We start from the raw sequence: 15,485 nt of genomic DNA, 5'->3' as shown, positions 1-15,485 counted from the left end.
GGCCGAGCTGGTCCAGCTGGGTTTCCAGTTTGGTTTGGGGCTCTGGAATTGGGGGCAGGAGGGAATTCGGGTGCCAGCGCTCTGGGGTCCCGTCCCAGGCACTCTGTCAGAGTGGAGGCTGGGAGTTGGCAGTGGTCACTCACCTGTCCACCAGCCACAGGACACCCATGCACCGGGCACACAGGGAGAGGCCCCGCAGGGGCTGTAACGGGCAGAGCATGGGCATCCACTCTCATCCCCACAAACACGCTCGTCTGTGATGGCCCCCAGTGGGAGTGGTGACTGCTGTGACTCCCTTGACTGGGGACGACCCAGATGGGCCATGGGCCCACAGGTTTGGGCGCCCACAGAGGAGCCAGGGGCCCTGTGGTTGGAGCCTGATCTGACCCTTCAGAGCCTTTCCGCTTGATGGCCCTCCTCTCACGGCCCAGGGCCAGCCCTGAGGGAGAGACCCAGCTCAGCCCAAGGGCCCCCAGTCCTGGCTGGGCCCTGCCCAGCAGCTGTGTGACGCTGTCCATCTCCCCCAACAGTGTTCACACCCCGAGTCATCGGCACGGCTGTGGCCAGGTACAACTTTGCTGCCCGGGACATGCGGGAGCTCTCACTGCGGGAGGGCGACGTGGTGAAAATCTACAGCCGCATCGGTGGTGACCAAGGCTGGTGGAAGGGCGAGACAAACGGACGGGTGAGTGCAGCCAGCCCCTGACCCCTGGGCCCCATACAGGGGAGGCCGGGCCTCATTGCGGCACTCAGGGAGGTGGGCTCGGGCAGGCTGGCACCACAGCAGGACTTTGCTCCAGCACCTGCTGATGGTGCCCAGGAGGCTGGGTGTCCACGGGCTCCAGACACTGACCATGAGCCCAAGGTCACCCAGCGAGGAAGCCAGGTTGGATCTGGACCCAAGGCTGTCTGACACCGTGTCTGTGCTTGGTCCTATTCTGTAGTCCTTGTGGTCACTGTAGGGAGACAGATTTTATGTGGTCTTCAGGTCGTTTGCATGTGCCCAGGCCTCTCTGCAGGCAAGGAGGCCACAGGACTAAGACTAGGGCCCATGAGTCCTCGCTGGGCTCCTGCCATTTCCTAAGGCCCACTCAGCACCCACCCAGTGGTACTGGAGCTCCACCAACCACCGAGCAGGAAACGTTCCAGGTTTCCTTGGGGCTGCGGCTGCCTGCGGGCAGGCACGCTGGGCTGTGGAGGGTCAGGCAGCCTTGGCTCCCATCACTCGCCATTCCATTGCCAGGTGGTGGGAACTGGTCTGCCCCTTGGAGGCAGGACCTCGGGCCTGATCCATTTCCCACCTGGCAGCCCTTCAGAAGTGTGAGGCCGCCGAGTCCTAGCTGGCCAACCTAGAGAGCTGGGACCACTAGCTCCCAGGTGCCTCCTGGGGCTGTGTTTTAATAAGCACATAGCTGGGCCCTCAGCCCGATCGAGAGGCCAGCCAGTTTCCCTGGTGATTTCTGTGCAGACTTAAGTTTTAGATCCACTAGTTTACAGCATTACTAAATCTTCCTGCTGCCTTGACCCTGTTATTAGGAAATGTCTCTTTTTATCTCTGGCCGTCCTTCTTGCTGTAAAGTCTACTTTATCTGCTGTTAGAGAGACACTAGCCTTTTGAGGTCATCAGTGTTTTACATGGCCTACTTTTTTCTCTCTTGTATTACTTTCAGCTTTTCCCATGCTCTTATGTTTAAGCTAGATTAAGATACGACTGATTATAAACAGACTTTTTAAAGCCAGTCTGATCTGATACTTTGTTTTTTAATAGAAAAATGTATTCCATTTACATTTAGTGTAATTACTGAGCTATTTAGATTTAAATCTATCATCTTTCTGTTTATTTTCTATCGGTTGCATCTAGTTCTCCTTTTTTTCTCCTTTCTTGCCTACTTTTGGATGAATCAATATTTTTTCTATTCCGCGTCCCGTCCCTTGATTGGTTTGTTAGTTACGCATTCTTTTCCTGTTATGTAAGTGGCTACCTTAGAGGGTTACAACATGCACTTTGACTTCCGACAGACTATGTGAAATTAGTGCTGTGACTGCTTGCCAGACGATGCTAGGACCTTACAGCCTTTGACTGTATTCATTTTCCTCCCAACTTTTGTGCAGGTGTTGTCATGTATCCTAATTCTACATATTTTTTTAAACCCATGGGATGTTATTTTTGTTTTGAGTAGGTAGTGTCCATTTAGATTTACTACCTATTTCCCTTGCCTGGGGCTCCTCATTTCTTCCTGCCTTGTTGTGTGTCCACCAAGACCATGTTCCACGGCCCCAGGTTCCTTCCTCCTGGTGTGCTTTCAGTGTGAATCTGCTAATAAGTGATCAGTTTTTGTTCGATTTGAACACATCTTTATTTCATTTCGTTGTTAGTGTTCCCATTGTAAAATGTTTGTAATTTATTTTGATGTAATTTCAAAGTTAAAGAAAAGTTGCTGTGGTACACAGAGCTCCCGCAAGCCCAGATTTGCAGGTTAGGAATGGTTCGTCCATTTGCTTTATCGTTTGCTTTCCCCCTCTCTCTCTGTAACTGTGTGTATGCTTATTATTCCCTAAACCATTTGAGAGTCAGTTGCAGAAATCATATCCCTTTCCCCCTGAACACTTCAGTGTGTATTTCCTGAGATCAAGAACATTCCCCTTTGATGCAGTGCGATTTCTAATCCACAGTCCACAGTGAATTCCTCCACTTGTCCCCAGAGTGTCTTCTCTGGCTATTTTCCCTGGCCTGGATCCATCCCAGACCATGAATTGCACTTACTTGCCATGACCCTCAACTTCCTTTCTTCTGGGACAGTTCCTCAGTGTTTCTCTGTGTTACATGACTTTTTTTTTTTTTGGTGAGAAAGATAGGCCCTGAGCTAACATCTGTTCCCAATCTTCCTCTATTTGCTTAAGGAAAATTGTTGCTGAGCTAACATCTGTGCCAGTCTTCCTCTGTTTTGTACATGGGACACAGCCACAGCATAGCTTGATGAGTGGTGTGCAGGTCCACGCCCAGAACTGAACTGGCGAATCTCGGGTCACAAAAGCGGAGTGTGCAAATGCAACCACTACACAACCGGGCTGGCCTTACTTTGATGTTTTTGAAGAGCATGGACCACTTATTTTTGTAGACGATCCCTCAATTTATGTTTGTTTGGTATTTCTTCCTGAGCCACAGTGGGGATGTTGGGTCTTTATCAGTGCTGTGTGTCCTATCAGGAGACATACGGTATCATTTTGTCCCCTTATTGTGACATTAACTCTAATTGCTTGGTTATGGTGTTATCTGCCAGGCTTCTCCACTGTGAAGTTACTGTCATTAATAAGTAATTTGCAGGGAAATACTTTGAAATCAGATAAATATCCCATTTCTCATCAAACTTTCACCTACCGGTATCATCTTTCATTGATGAATTTTACCTATTCACCCCGCTTCCTTCATTTCTGTAGGAAAATCAGTCAACAGCCTTCATGTTGCTCTTTCGAAGGAAATGTCTGTGCTTCTCCCTGCTGGGCTACATGTAAAAAAATGCCTTTGCTTTTCATCAGATTTGCCACCAATGCCCAGGTGTGGTTTTCTCTGTATTCAGTCTGAGATTCATGGAGATTTTTGAATCTGTGGCTTGATGTCCCTCATCAGTTTGGGGAATTTCTCCGGGTTGAGTCTCTGCTCTGTTTTCTTGTGTTTCTCCTTCCAGGGCTCTGTTCACGCGGGTGTTATTTCTTCCACTGTGGCCCAGATGTTATTTGCACTGTATTATGTGTTTTCATCCATTCTCTGGTTTTCCACCCAGTTACTCCATTGACCCGTCTTCCAGTTTATTCATCGTCTCTTCTGCTTGGTCTAATCTGCTGTTAAATCCTTCTTTTGGATTCTTAATGGCAGTAATTGCATATTTTTCATTTTTAGGATTTCTATTTAATTTCTGATTTCAGTTCTCTGCTAAAATTCCCTGCCTTTTTGTCACCTTTTGGAAACATGCAAATCAGAGTTATTTACCTTTCCTGGCAGATGACTGCAGCATCTGGATGACCTGTGGGCTGGTTTCTGTTGTCTGCGTTTTCTCCTAGTTTCTGTCACTTGGTCCTGATTGAATGCTGAGCTTGTGGATAGAACACCATCGAGGCTCTGGGTGATGTTGTTTTCCTCTGGAGAGGATTTCTTTTTTCTGGCTGCAGCTAGAGGATGGGCAGGTTGTCTAAAACAGCTCAGGGCTGGTGCATTTCGGGGTCGCTCCTACTCCTGGGCCATGGCTTCACCAGGCTCTCAGCCTCTTTGCAAGGCCTCTCTTGGGACAGGCCTGGCTTAGAGCTCCAGCCTTTTGAAGGGGCCTCCATCTCCACAGGCTCTACTCCCCCTCACCCCCACACATGTGCACATAGGCACACACACACCTGAGCCTGCCTTCTTTTTCAGATCGGCTGGTTTCCTTCAACGTATGTAGAAGAGGAGGGCGTCCAGTGACAGCAGGAACGCGGACAGGACTCGCCAGTATTCTTGGAAGAGTTACTCCAGCTCTGAAGTCCGTCCCTAGGTCCGCATCCCAGAGGAGAAATGCCCGCCAAGCTTCCAGTCTTCAACAGCCCGTACGGGTGGGGAGGGTGTTCAGAATCCTACACGTGAACCGTCCTACCACCAATCTGCCCTTGGTGGCCTGTCCTGGGTACGCTCCTTGTACATAGAGGAAATCGGGGCCAACTCTGCTGTGGCTGCCACACCTGAGCGCTGAAGAGAGGGAGCGCCAGTGGCATCCTGAGCCAGGTTCTGGGTGACAGCTGAGGCCAGAGCTCATCTTGCCCCTGTCTTGTTGAGATGGCATTCAGGAGCCTAGGTCTGAAAAGCAGATACTGTCCCAGAGAGGACTGGGGACAGCAGAGGGGTCCCTCCCCCACCCCTTCTGCTCAGCCCTTGGACTCTCAGCTCGCCCGCTTCTTGCTGCACCTGGGGGTGGCTTCAGGCCTTGAGAGGCAGAAGGGACCAGAGCCAGTCTGTTCTCTGCAGCCCCTGCTCAGCCATAGCTGTGCTCAGGTGTCAGAGAAGAGAGCATTGCAGGGGGGCCTGTGCCGTCCCCCCACCACCTCATGTCCCTCTGTACCAGGGGCATGCAGAGACCCCCCCTCATCCCCAGGGCAGGTCCCTCTCTCGGGAGGGGCCTTAGGAACGATGAAGTGGCTGACCCTACTCCTAGTCAATGGTACTGTTCTTTGCCCCGAATCCTAGGTGTGTGTCTGTCCTGTCCTGCTGCCAGGTAGATGCATCTTCTGTAAACCCTGACGGGGGTGGGACAAAAGGAGGGCTTTCCCTCTCTCGGTCCCTGCTGCTCACACTCCTCCCCAGGAGGACGCCCCCCTGCTCCCAGGCAGGCGGCCCCCTCTGGGTCTCCTGTGCCCTTTGGTCCCTGAGGGCCTTCCCAGCCTTTGCACAGGAGGTCGGTGCCAGGCCCTTGGCAGATCTTCCTTCCGAGGGCTCCTGTAGCCCATGAGCTGGGCCTGTGGCCAGCCCAAAATAAGTGCTCTTGGGGGTGACTCTGCCCACTAACCCCCTGCTCCTGACTCCTCCTGGTCCTTGACCTCTGGCTGCCTTGGCCAGACCCTGTCTCCTCTGCCCAGATGTTGCATGAGACCTAGTGACACTCTCCCTCTGAGCTCTGTGCCAAAGCTACTGGTGAAACCTGGGCCACATGTGTCCCCTTATCGCTTCAGTCAGCTGCACAGCCCTGTGCAAGAAGCAGGGACCAGGCCGAGGCTGGGCGTTGGGAAGGCTGGCCCCTGCTGGGGGGGTGCTGGTTGCCACCCTGCACCCTGGGGTTCCTCTGAGGTCAGCCGCGTAGCCTCCACGCTTGGCTCACACCCCCAGCATCCTGGCACAGGGAGGAGGAGGGGAGGGGTCTGAGATGATGAGCGGCAGCTGGAAGAGAGAAGGCAGCCTGCAAAGGCTTGAGAAGTGAGGGTGAACAGGATCATGTTCGCAGGGCAGTGGGGCAAGGCGAGGAGGAATTGGCCTTAGAGGGAGCAGACCCGAATCCTCGTCGTCAGGGCGCACCCGGCACTTTGTGCATGACCCCTGGCTCGGCCCGTGCTGCACGAGCCCAGGCTGGAAGGGGAGAAAACCCGCCAGCCCCTTCTGTGTCTACTGTTGTCAGAAAGGTTTGGTTTTGTTGTTGTTGTTGTTGGGGGTTTTGTTTTGTTTTGTGTTTGGTTTAGCGTGTTTTCTTTTAAGGGGAAAAAAAAGTTTGTAATTATTTCATCCAAAGTTCCCTTTATGTGTCTGTGAATAATAAGGAAGAGATTTTATAATAATAAGCAAAGAAATGATGTATATTTGAGGCCATCGTGAAAGAAGTCATCATGGTAACAGGACATCGAGAAAATCTAACGTAGAACCTGGTTTTTGTGAATGTTTTGTTCTGTTTTTGTTTGTTTTGAAACTGTGTCTGGTTTGGTTTGTCTTCGCACTGCATGGAGCAGGAGAGGAGGGGCCGGCCGGGACGCGGGGGCTTCGGCAGGGACCGGGACGCCCTCGGGGGCTTCCGACCTGGGCCTGAGATTAGCTGTGAACACTTAGGAGCCCGACGCATGCGGGTCACGGATCTGGGGGTCCTGCAGCTGGTGGCGACCCCAAATGGAGCACATGCTGTACATTCGCCAACAGGTTTTTTCAGACCACGGTTTTTACTGCAAATAAACCTACATTCTTTTCTGCAGGAGCTCCTGGCCTTTCATGCGGGGAGGAGGGAGTGGCTGGAGTCCTCTGTCTGTGTCCAGCAGGGTCTGCCCCATCGGGATGCTGTTGGCCCAGGGGACAGTGGCCTGGATCAGACAGCCTCGGGCAGAGGCTGTGGGTCGAGAGGAGATGATGTTGCCAGCCTGCCAACCAGGCGTCTCCTCTGGGCTGGCACAGTGCCGTGGGTTCCCCCCCCAGCCTCCTGTGGATCCCCCCCAGCAGCTGTCAGCGGCGTCACCACTGTCTTCCTGTCTGGATGGGATTCAAACCCCAGCCTTGCCTCTTGGGCATGGGCCTGTCCTTCATCTCCTGAGACCCTGCTTTATATACACAAGTTCGAGGTAAAAATAATACTCTCTCTGGAGGGGGGCTCTGTGGCCTATGATAGAAAAAGTCAGAATAGTAAGGTAGAGATTTATTCTCCCTCGTGGAGAAGCAGTCCAGAAGCAATGGTCCAGGGGTAGTTTGGTGCTCTCCTCCTGCTGAGCCCAGGCTCCTCTCATCCTCAGCATGTGCTTCCCTGCTCGTGGTTGCCTCCTGGTCCAAGGTGGCTGCTGGAGCTCCTGCCATGAAGGCCATGGGAAGAGGTGGAGGTCAGCACAATGCTTCCCCTTACCCTCCTTCTCAGAGCTTGAGCCTGCGGCCATTCCTGGCTTCATGGAGGGTGAAAATGTAGGAGCTGAGCTGAGTGCCCGGCCCAGAGAATACTGAGGTCGTGTTACCGAGGAGATGGGAGCATGGCCGTTGCTGTGGGCAGCCAGCCAGAGGACCCACCTTGGGTTGTGAGGGTCAGGTGAGACTCAGAGCCTGGTGCACACCTGGCACTCAGCAGATGTCAGTTTTTGTTACAAACGAGGGATGTGAGTTCACATGTTGGAGGAGACACAGCTAGAGAGTGTCAGAGCCTTCCCGCAGCCCCCGCCTCCAGGACCCAGAGCTCCGGAGCCTGGCTCAAGCCAGTGTCCCCAAGAAGCTGAGGAGAGGCCCGCCTGTCCTGGGGCGGTCCCCTCTCTGAGAAGTTCTCAAGCTGAGTCCCCCCAAGAGGCCTGGTTGTCCCAATACCACCTCCATGGAGAGCTGGCCTCTGGTCTGAGTTCTTCCGGCCTCAGGCAGGGGGATGGAAGGGCCGGGACCCTCACCCTCCAGCCTGGGCCCCCACCCCCATCCCCGCCCTGAACAGGGGCCACGCCAGCCCGGGCAGCCCTGGAGAGGCCCTGGCTGAGACGCGGGCACTGCAGTGGCTCGGGAAGCTGCGGGCGAACTGGAGGGATGGGGCCTTTGGGGGAGGGCATCCACAGCATCTGCTATGCGGTCCAGACCCATCTGAGGGCCCCCGTGAGGACCGTGGTGGAGGCCCGGCAGGGAGGAGGGGCCACTGAGGACACCCTGGGACACCAGAAAGCAGACCTGAGTCAAATCCTCCCCGTCACTGAGGGCTGGCTGCCTGCCTGCGGGGCGCACAGGGCACACGTCGCGCCCCTTAGTTCTGACGGCCTTGGATTCCCCTCGGGCGGGCCGATGTGAAGGCCGCTGTGTCGTTCCCGGTGAAGGATGGAAAGAACCCACTTCTTGAAGGTGGAAACTGAGAAGTACACATGTCAAGTGACTTCTCTAAGGTCACACATGAGCCTTGCCCAGCTCGGCCGGACCCCAGAGCCCCTGTTCTCGGGGCTACAGCCTGTCCGGGGTCAGCTCCCAGGTCTCCCACACTCCCCCCGCAGACCAGGCCTCGGCCTCGGCTTCTCCCCATTATGACTGCCAGGAGGGACTGATGGGCCGCGTGAAAATGCCCCCCAGGCTGCCCTCCAAGTCTTCCCGCCCCCCAGGCTGGACTCCGCTGGCCTGCAGAGGTGGTCACCCCCAAGCTGTGGGCACGACAACCCAGTCCAGGAAAGGGACCCCCTTCACAAAGGCCGGCACAGCTCTCCTCACTCACCCTCCCTCCTCTGCCCTGGCCTGTGCCCATGCAAAGGCCAAGCCACACGCGTCTCCCTCTGTCCCTGGAGATGGTGGTGGGGCGGGTGGAGGACCGCCCCTGGACAGCTGAACAGCATCTCTGGAGTGGCCCCGGGCTCCCTGGCCCCCTCCCTCCTCTGGGGTCACTTTTCCTCTGTGGCCTGGGTGGAGTTCCCTGAACCACACTTGCTGTGAGCTGGCAGATGGTGGGGACGGACGGCAGGAGTGGGGAGCCCCTCCCTCGTCTCCTCCGGTCCATTCTGGGACATTCCCTCACCCCCTGCGTCGGCTGGCTTGGGCTGCTGTGACGTCATCCCACAGCCCGGGGAACTTAAACTACAGAAATCTATTTTCCCCTGGTTCCGGAGGCCAGGAGTGCAAGATGAAGGTGTCGGCAGGTTTGGTTTCTCCCAGGGTTCTGTCCCAGCTTGCAGGCGGCCGCCTTTTGGCTGTGTCCTCACCTGCTCTCTATGCACACATCCCATGTCTCCCGCTTAAGAGGACCCCAATCCGGGAGGATTAGGGGCCCCCCTATGACTTCAGTTAACCTTGCTCATCTCTTTAAAGACCACCTCCAAATACAGTCACATTCCGAGATTCGGATGTGGACATCTTTGGGGGTCCATTATTCTGCCTACAGCAGTCGGTCAGATACTCTGAGCAATCCTCCTGATGAAAACAACAAAAATGATGAAAACATATTTCTAGTTTCATCAGTGAGCTGGTAATCAAGAAGAAACTCATGGACGCCGGAAGCTGAGTGAGGTCGGGTGTCCAGAGGGAGGAGCCGCCTCTCTCTGTGCGTCATTGCCTACTTGAGTGAGCTCGAGCGCCAATCTGTGCAGCCTAGCTGGGCGTGGGAGGGGGGGAGACAGGCCCAGGCACCCCCACCTAAGTCCCTCATCTAATAGACAAGCCCCTCTTTAAAAGTGGGACCCCAGTGGATCTCACCCTAAATGTCAGAATGGCTAGAAACACACCCCACCCCACCCCAGGCACAACCACCACGGAATGATGAGGAAAATTCTTTTTCTTGTGGCTTGACAGTGGGTGGAAATTCAGTAAAGAACTTCCCTGAGAATGTGTGTTGTCGACTGCCTTGAGTCGCTCCCAAAAGACAGGCTGAGGTCCTGTCCCCCAGGACCTGTGGGCGAGAGCTCATCTGGAAATAAGGTCTCTGCAGGTGTGGTCCCCTTAACATGAGGTCATTAGGGTGGGCCCTAATCCCATATGGCTGGTGTCCTTATAAATGGGGAAATTTGACATAGAGACAGACAGACAGAAGGCCATGTGAAGATGGAGGCAGAGATCGGGATGATGAGGGCACAAGCCAAGGGACTCCAAAGATAGCCAGCAGACCCCCAGAAGGTGGGGGAGAGGCAGGAGCGGATTCGCCTCACAGCCCTTAGAAGGACCAGCCCCGACGACACCTTGATCTTGGACTTCTGGCCTCCAGAGTGTGAGAATAAACTTCTGTTGTTTGTGGTACTTGTGGCCCTGAGGACCTAACACTACGTGTAACCCTAATTTGGCATTTCAGAACATTGCAGCCTGAATTTACACTTCCCTGTGAGTCTGAAAAAGCAGGAGCTGAGAATTTAAGATCCCAGGTTGTTGATACTCCTGGGTGCCCGGAAAAAGGAAATGCAAATCATCCCTGGGAGAATCCACGTTCAATTTCAGCCTCGAATACTCCCCTGAGGGAATGTTCCAAGAAATAACACACTCACCATCCGAAAGCACAGACCACACAAGCCATAAGATGCTCTTGCACAGAGGCAACGAAAACTACAGGCTGCAGAATCAGATCCGTGACACGGTACAAAACGAGCGTGCTTAAAAATAGACTCAGAGGGATTGGACATGTGTGTGACGAGCAAGAAGCTATGAAGAATATCCAAGCCAGGTAGACAGAGGATCAAACAGAACTTCTAGAACTACAAGACAGGAGTTGGAATTGTCCCTCAGCTGGGCTCAGACTGGACACCACGGCATCACACACAGTGGGTCGAGGAGGAAGCACGGTCAGGGGACAATCGCCAGGCCAGCATGGAGGCCAGAGCTGCTGCTGGGCACACAGTGTGTTTTCATTCCAGAGAATGTCACCTCCACCTCGTGACTCTACGTTTTTGTAGTGCAGGCATGGGGAAATGGCCTTGCCGGGGGATGGGGAAGGGGAACAAGAAAAGGAAGCAGGTTCCAGTTGCTTATGGGAGTTGTCTGGGAATGCCTGTTGCCCTGCCCTTGGAAGTCTTGGGGAGCAGGGGAAGTTGTAGCTCACTTCTTCACGGCCGGCAGGAGAATCTCTCTCTTCAGTGGGCTGGGATGAAGTCTTATAAGAAAATGTGATCAGGGGAGTGACATCCATCACCTTTGTCAGAGGTCTTGCCTGCACTCACAGGGAGGGACTACACAAGGCTGTGTCCCCCACAGTGACTTAAGTGTGCCTGTAAAAACTCCTAGGGTAACATTAAAAGATGAGGAAAATAATGTATAACTAATAAACTCGTAGGAGAAAAAGGTGTCATGAGAATTAACATGGGAGACGGAAAGAAAAGAAAAGAGAAGTAGAAAGGATAGGACAAATGGAAAATATAAAACAGTATGGTATAAATAAATAGAAATATATCAGTAATTTCAATAAATGTAAATGGACTGAATACATCAATTAAAAGAAAAAGGTTTTTAAAAATAAAGAAATTAAAAGAAAGATGGTCAGACTGGAGTTTTAAAATCAGACTCTGTATATGTGTGTTTTGTAAAAGCTACCTCTAAAATAGAAGGTATAAAAAAGTTGAAAGTAAAAGGATGGAAAATGATATTCCAAAAGAAAACGGATGTAGCTGTATTAATTTCACACCAAATAATTTTTAAAGCAGAAAAAAAATCAAAGCATCACGAGTTAAAAAGACTTACTACATAATGATAAAGTTTTTATTAGGAAGTCTTCACAGTTTTAAACTTGTATGCTCTTTATAACATAACCTCAAAATATGTAAAACAAAATTGACAGAAGTATGAGAACTAGACAAATAGAGAATTTGAATAGACAATCATCGGTAAGGAGATCAAAAAGGTAATCAAAAACTTCCCAGAAAACGAAAGTCCTAGACCAGACTTAATACCTGCACTTCCCAAACTCTTCCAAAAAACTGAAGAGGAGGGGAAGCTTCCTAACTCATTTTATGAGGCCAACATCACCCTGATACCAAAACCAGACAAGGGCAACACAAAAAAAGGAAATTACAGGCCAGTATCACCGATGAACATACATGCAAAAGTCCTCAAAAAAAATACTAGCAAATTGAATATAACAATACATTAAAAAGATCATACACCATGATCACTGTGGGATTTATTCCAGGGATGCAGGGATGGTTCAACATCCGCAAATCAATCAATGTGATACACCACATTAACAAAATGAAGAATAAAAATCACATGATCATCTCAATAGAGGCAGAGAAAGCATTTGACAAGATGCAGGATCATTTATGATAAAAAAAAAAAACTCAATAAAATGGGTATAGAAGGAAAGTACCTCAATAATAAAGGCCATATATGACAGACCCACAGCCAACATCATACTCACTGGAGAAGAACTGAAAGCTATCTCTCAAACAGGAACCAGACAAGGATGCCCACTGTCACCACTCTTATCTAACATAGTATTGGAAGTCCTAGCCAGAGCAATCAGGCAAGGAAAAGGAATAAAAGGGATCCAAATTGGAAAAGAAGTGGTGAAACTGTCACTATTTGCAGATGACTTGATTTTATATACAGAAAACTTGAAAGAATCCACCAAAAAACTTTTAGGGATAATAAATGAATACAGTAAAGTTGCAACATACAAAAATATTCATACAAAAATCAGTTGTTTTTCTATACACTAACAAAGCAGCAGAAAGAGAAATGAAGAATACAATCCCATTTACAACTGCAACAAAAAGAATAAAATACCTAGGGATAAATTTAACCAAAGAGGTGAAGGACCTATACACTGCAAACTATAAAACATTGTCAAAAAAAATCAAAGACACAAAGAAATGGAAAGATATTCCGTGCTCTTGGATTGGAAGAATTAACATAGCTAAAATGTCCATACTTCCTAAAGCAATATACAGATTCGATGCAATCTCTATCAAAGTTCCAACAACATTTTTCACAGAAATAGAACAAAGAATCCTAAAATTTATATAGATCAAAAGACTCTGAATAGCCAAACGAATCCTGAGAAAAAAGAACGAAACTGGAGGTATCACACTTTCTGATTTCAAAATATACTACAAAGCTATAGTAATCAAAACAATGTGGTACTGGCACAAAAACAGATCAACAGAACAGGATCAAGAGCCCAGAAATAAACCCACAGATCTATGGGCAGCTAATTTTCAACACGGGAGCCAAGAACATCGTACAATGGAGAAAGGAAAGTCTCTTCAATAAATGGTGTTGGGAAAACTGGACAGCCACATGCAAACGAATGAAAGTAGATGATCATCTCACACCATACACAAAAATTAACTCAAAGTGGATTAAAGACTTGAATGTAAGACCTGCAACCATAAAACTTCTCGAAGAAAGCACAGGCAGTACGCTCTTTGACATCAGTCTTAACAGCATCTTTTCGAACACCATGTCTGACCAGGCAAGGGAAACAAAAGGAAAGATAAACAAATGGGACTACATCAAACTAAAAAGCTTCTTCACAGCAAGGGAAACCATCAACAAAATGAAAAGACAACCTAACAATTGGGAGAAGATATTTGCAAACCACATATCAGATAAGGGGTTGATATCCAAAATATATGTAAAGAACTCATACAGCTCAACAACAAAGAAACAAAGAACCCAACTAAAAAAATGGGCAAAAGATCTGAACAGACATTTTTCCAAAGAAGATATACAGGTGGCCAACAGGCACATGGAAAGATGTTCACCATCACTAATTATTAGGGAAATGCAAATCAAAACCACAATGAGATATCACCTCGCACCCGTCAGAATGGCTATAATTAACAAGACAAGAAATAACAAGTGTTGGAGAGGGTGTGGAGAAAAGGGAACCCTCATACACTGCTGGTGGGAATGCAAACTGGTGCAGCCACTATGGAAAACAGTATGGAGTTTCCTCAAAATTAATTTTTTGAGAATAGAAATACCACCTGATCCAGCTATTTCACTGCTGGGTATTTATCCAAAGAACATGAAAACACAAATGTCTGAAGATACAGGCACCCCTGTGTTCATCGCACCATTGTTCACAATAGCCAAGACTTGGAAACAATCTAAGTGCCCATCAAGGGACGAATGGACAAAGAAGACGTGATATATATATATATATATATACACAATGGAATACTACTCAGCCATAAAAAAGATGAAATCCGGTGCTCTGTGACAACATGGATGGACCTTGAGGGTATTATGCTGAGTGAAATAAGTCAGAGGGAGAAAGTCAAATACCATATGCTCTCACTCATAAGTAGAAGATTAAAACAACGACAAATAAACACATAGCAACAGAGATTGGATTGGTGGTTACCAGAAGCAAAGGGACAAGGAGGAGGGTGAAAGGGGTGACAGGACACGTGTATGGTGATGGATGGTAATTAGTCTTTGGGTGCCGAACATGATGTAACCTACACAGAAATTGAAATATCATGTTGGACACCTGAAATTTATATAGTGTTATAAACAACATTACTGCAATAAAAAAAAAGAAAGAAAAAGGGACTAGACAGACCCACCATCATAGGTGGGAGGTTTTAAAACAACTCTCTCTTATAATTGAAAGGTCAAGCAGACCAAAAAAAAAAAAGGTAAGGATAGAAAGTAAAGTAACATAATTAGCAAGTGTAGATACAGAATACGGTGGCCTCTTGCAGAATACGCATCCTTTCCATGGAAATTCACTTCCAGCTGGGCCACGAGGCTGGTCTCAATGAATTTCAAATCATTCACATCATGTAGACTAACGTCTCTCACCACAATGAGTTAAGTTAGAAATCAATAATAAAAATACACAAGAAGAAACATCCTTCTAAACAATTAATAGAAATAGTTTGTAATAATCAAAGAATAAATTGTAATGAAATTATAAAATATTTCAAATTTTATTTTTAAATTGTAGATGATAAAAATGCTTCCTAACAAAACCTGTAGAATACTGCTAAAGCTGAGCTTGGACCGAGACTGGTGACCTTGAGAGCTCGTGCCATGAAAGCAAAGGGCAGGAGGCTGGCTTTCCGTTGAGACGTAGTCATTCCTTCCAGCTAGAACAAGACACTGATTCCTTGAAAGAAAGTTTTATGTCTCTATTAAGCATTTTCAAATTATCTACTGAAAATGCAACGTTTCTAAGTAGAAAATTAAAAATGTATGAAATGTGCACGAGTCACAGGGTTTTCACATTGCAGGTCCTGTTCATGCGGCTCTGACTTACCAGGGCTCCTTCCCACCGTGGGGGGCGGAGGGCAGCAGCTAATGGAGCCGGTTCTCGCTCTCGTGATAAGATTAAATGTTTGTGGGTTCAGCTCAGACTCCCTTCTTTAGGCACAGGTTGATGTGTTTATTTTCCTTAATGATTTAGTTTGGATCCTTTCCTTTCCCTGGAGAAAGGAAGCCCGCACTTGCTCCTACGGCCCGCACACGATCTATGTGGGAGCTCTGTCATGTGGATTCCCTCTGGATAATCATTCCACATCTCGACACTTAGGTGCTGTCGGGGCCATAATCCAGATGGATGTGACAAGACCCCTGCCCTTTGTCCTCTGCGGTCCACACGAATGCCCAACGGGCAGCCCGTAGGACCAGA

At 49.3% G+C, this 15,485-nt stretch overlaps 1 protein-coding gene across 8 annotated transcripts in view; it reads left to right on the top strand.

Annotated features, from left to right (window-relative positions):
* Positions 1–6,695, top strand: part of VAV2 (vav guanine nucleotide exchange factor 2) — a 190,334-nt gene extending 183,639 nt beyond the window's left edge. For all 8 annotated transcript variants that reach the window (XM_070252008.1, XM_070252007.1, XM_023629268.2 and 5 more), the window contains 2 exons: positions 531–685; positions 4,406–6,695. In XM_070252008.1, the coding sequence (XP_070108109.1) occupies positions 531–685; positions 4,406–4,453 (203 nt within the window). In that variant the 3' untranslated portion in view covers positions 4,454–6,695. The remainder of the gene's footprint in view (positions 1–530; positions 686–4,405) is intronic.
* Positions 6,696–15,485: the final 8,790 nt, after the last annotated feature.

Source organism: Equus caballus, chromosome 25 (genome assembly GCF_041296265.1).
Source record: "Equus caballus isolate H_3958 breed thoroughbred chromosome 25, TB-T2T, whole genome shotgun sequence".
In the NCBI taxonomy this organism is placed as follows: domain Eukaryota; kingdom Metazoa; phylum Chordata; class Mammalia; order Perissodactyla; family Equidae; genus Equus; species Equus caballus.
The sequence above is the reverse complement of the archived record's forward strand: the minus strand, read 5'-3'. Positions and strand labels throughout refer to the sequence as shown.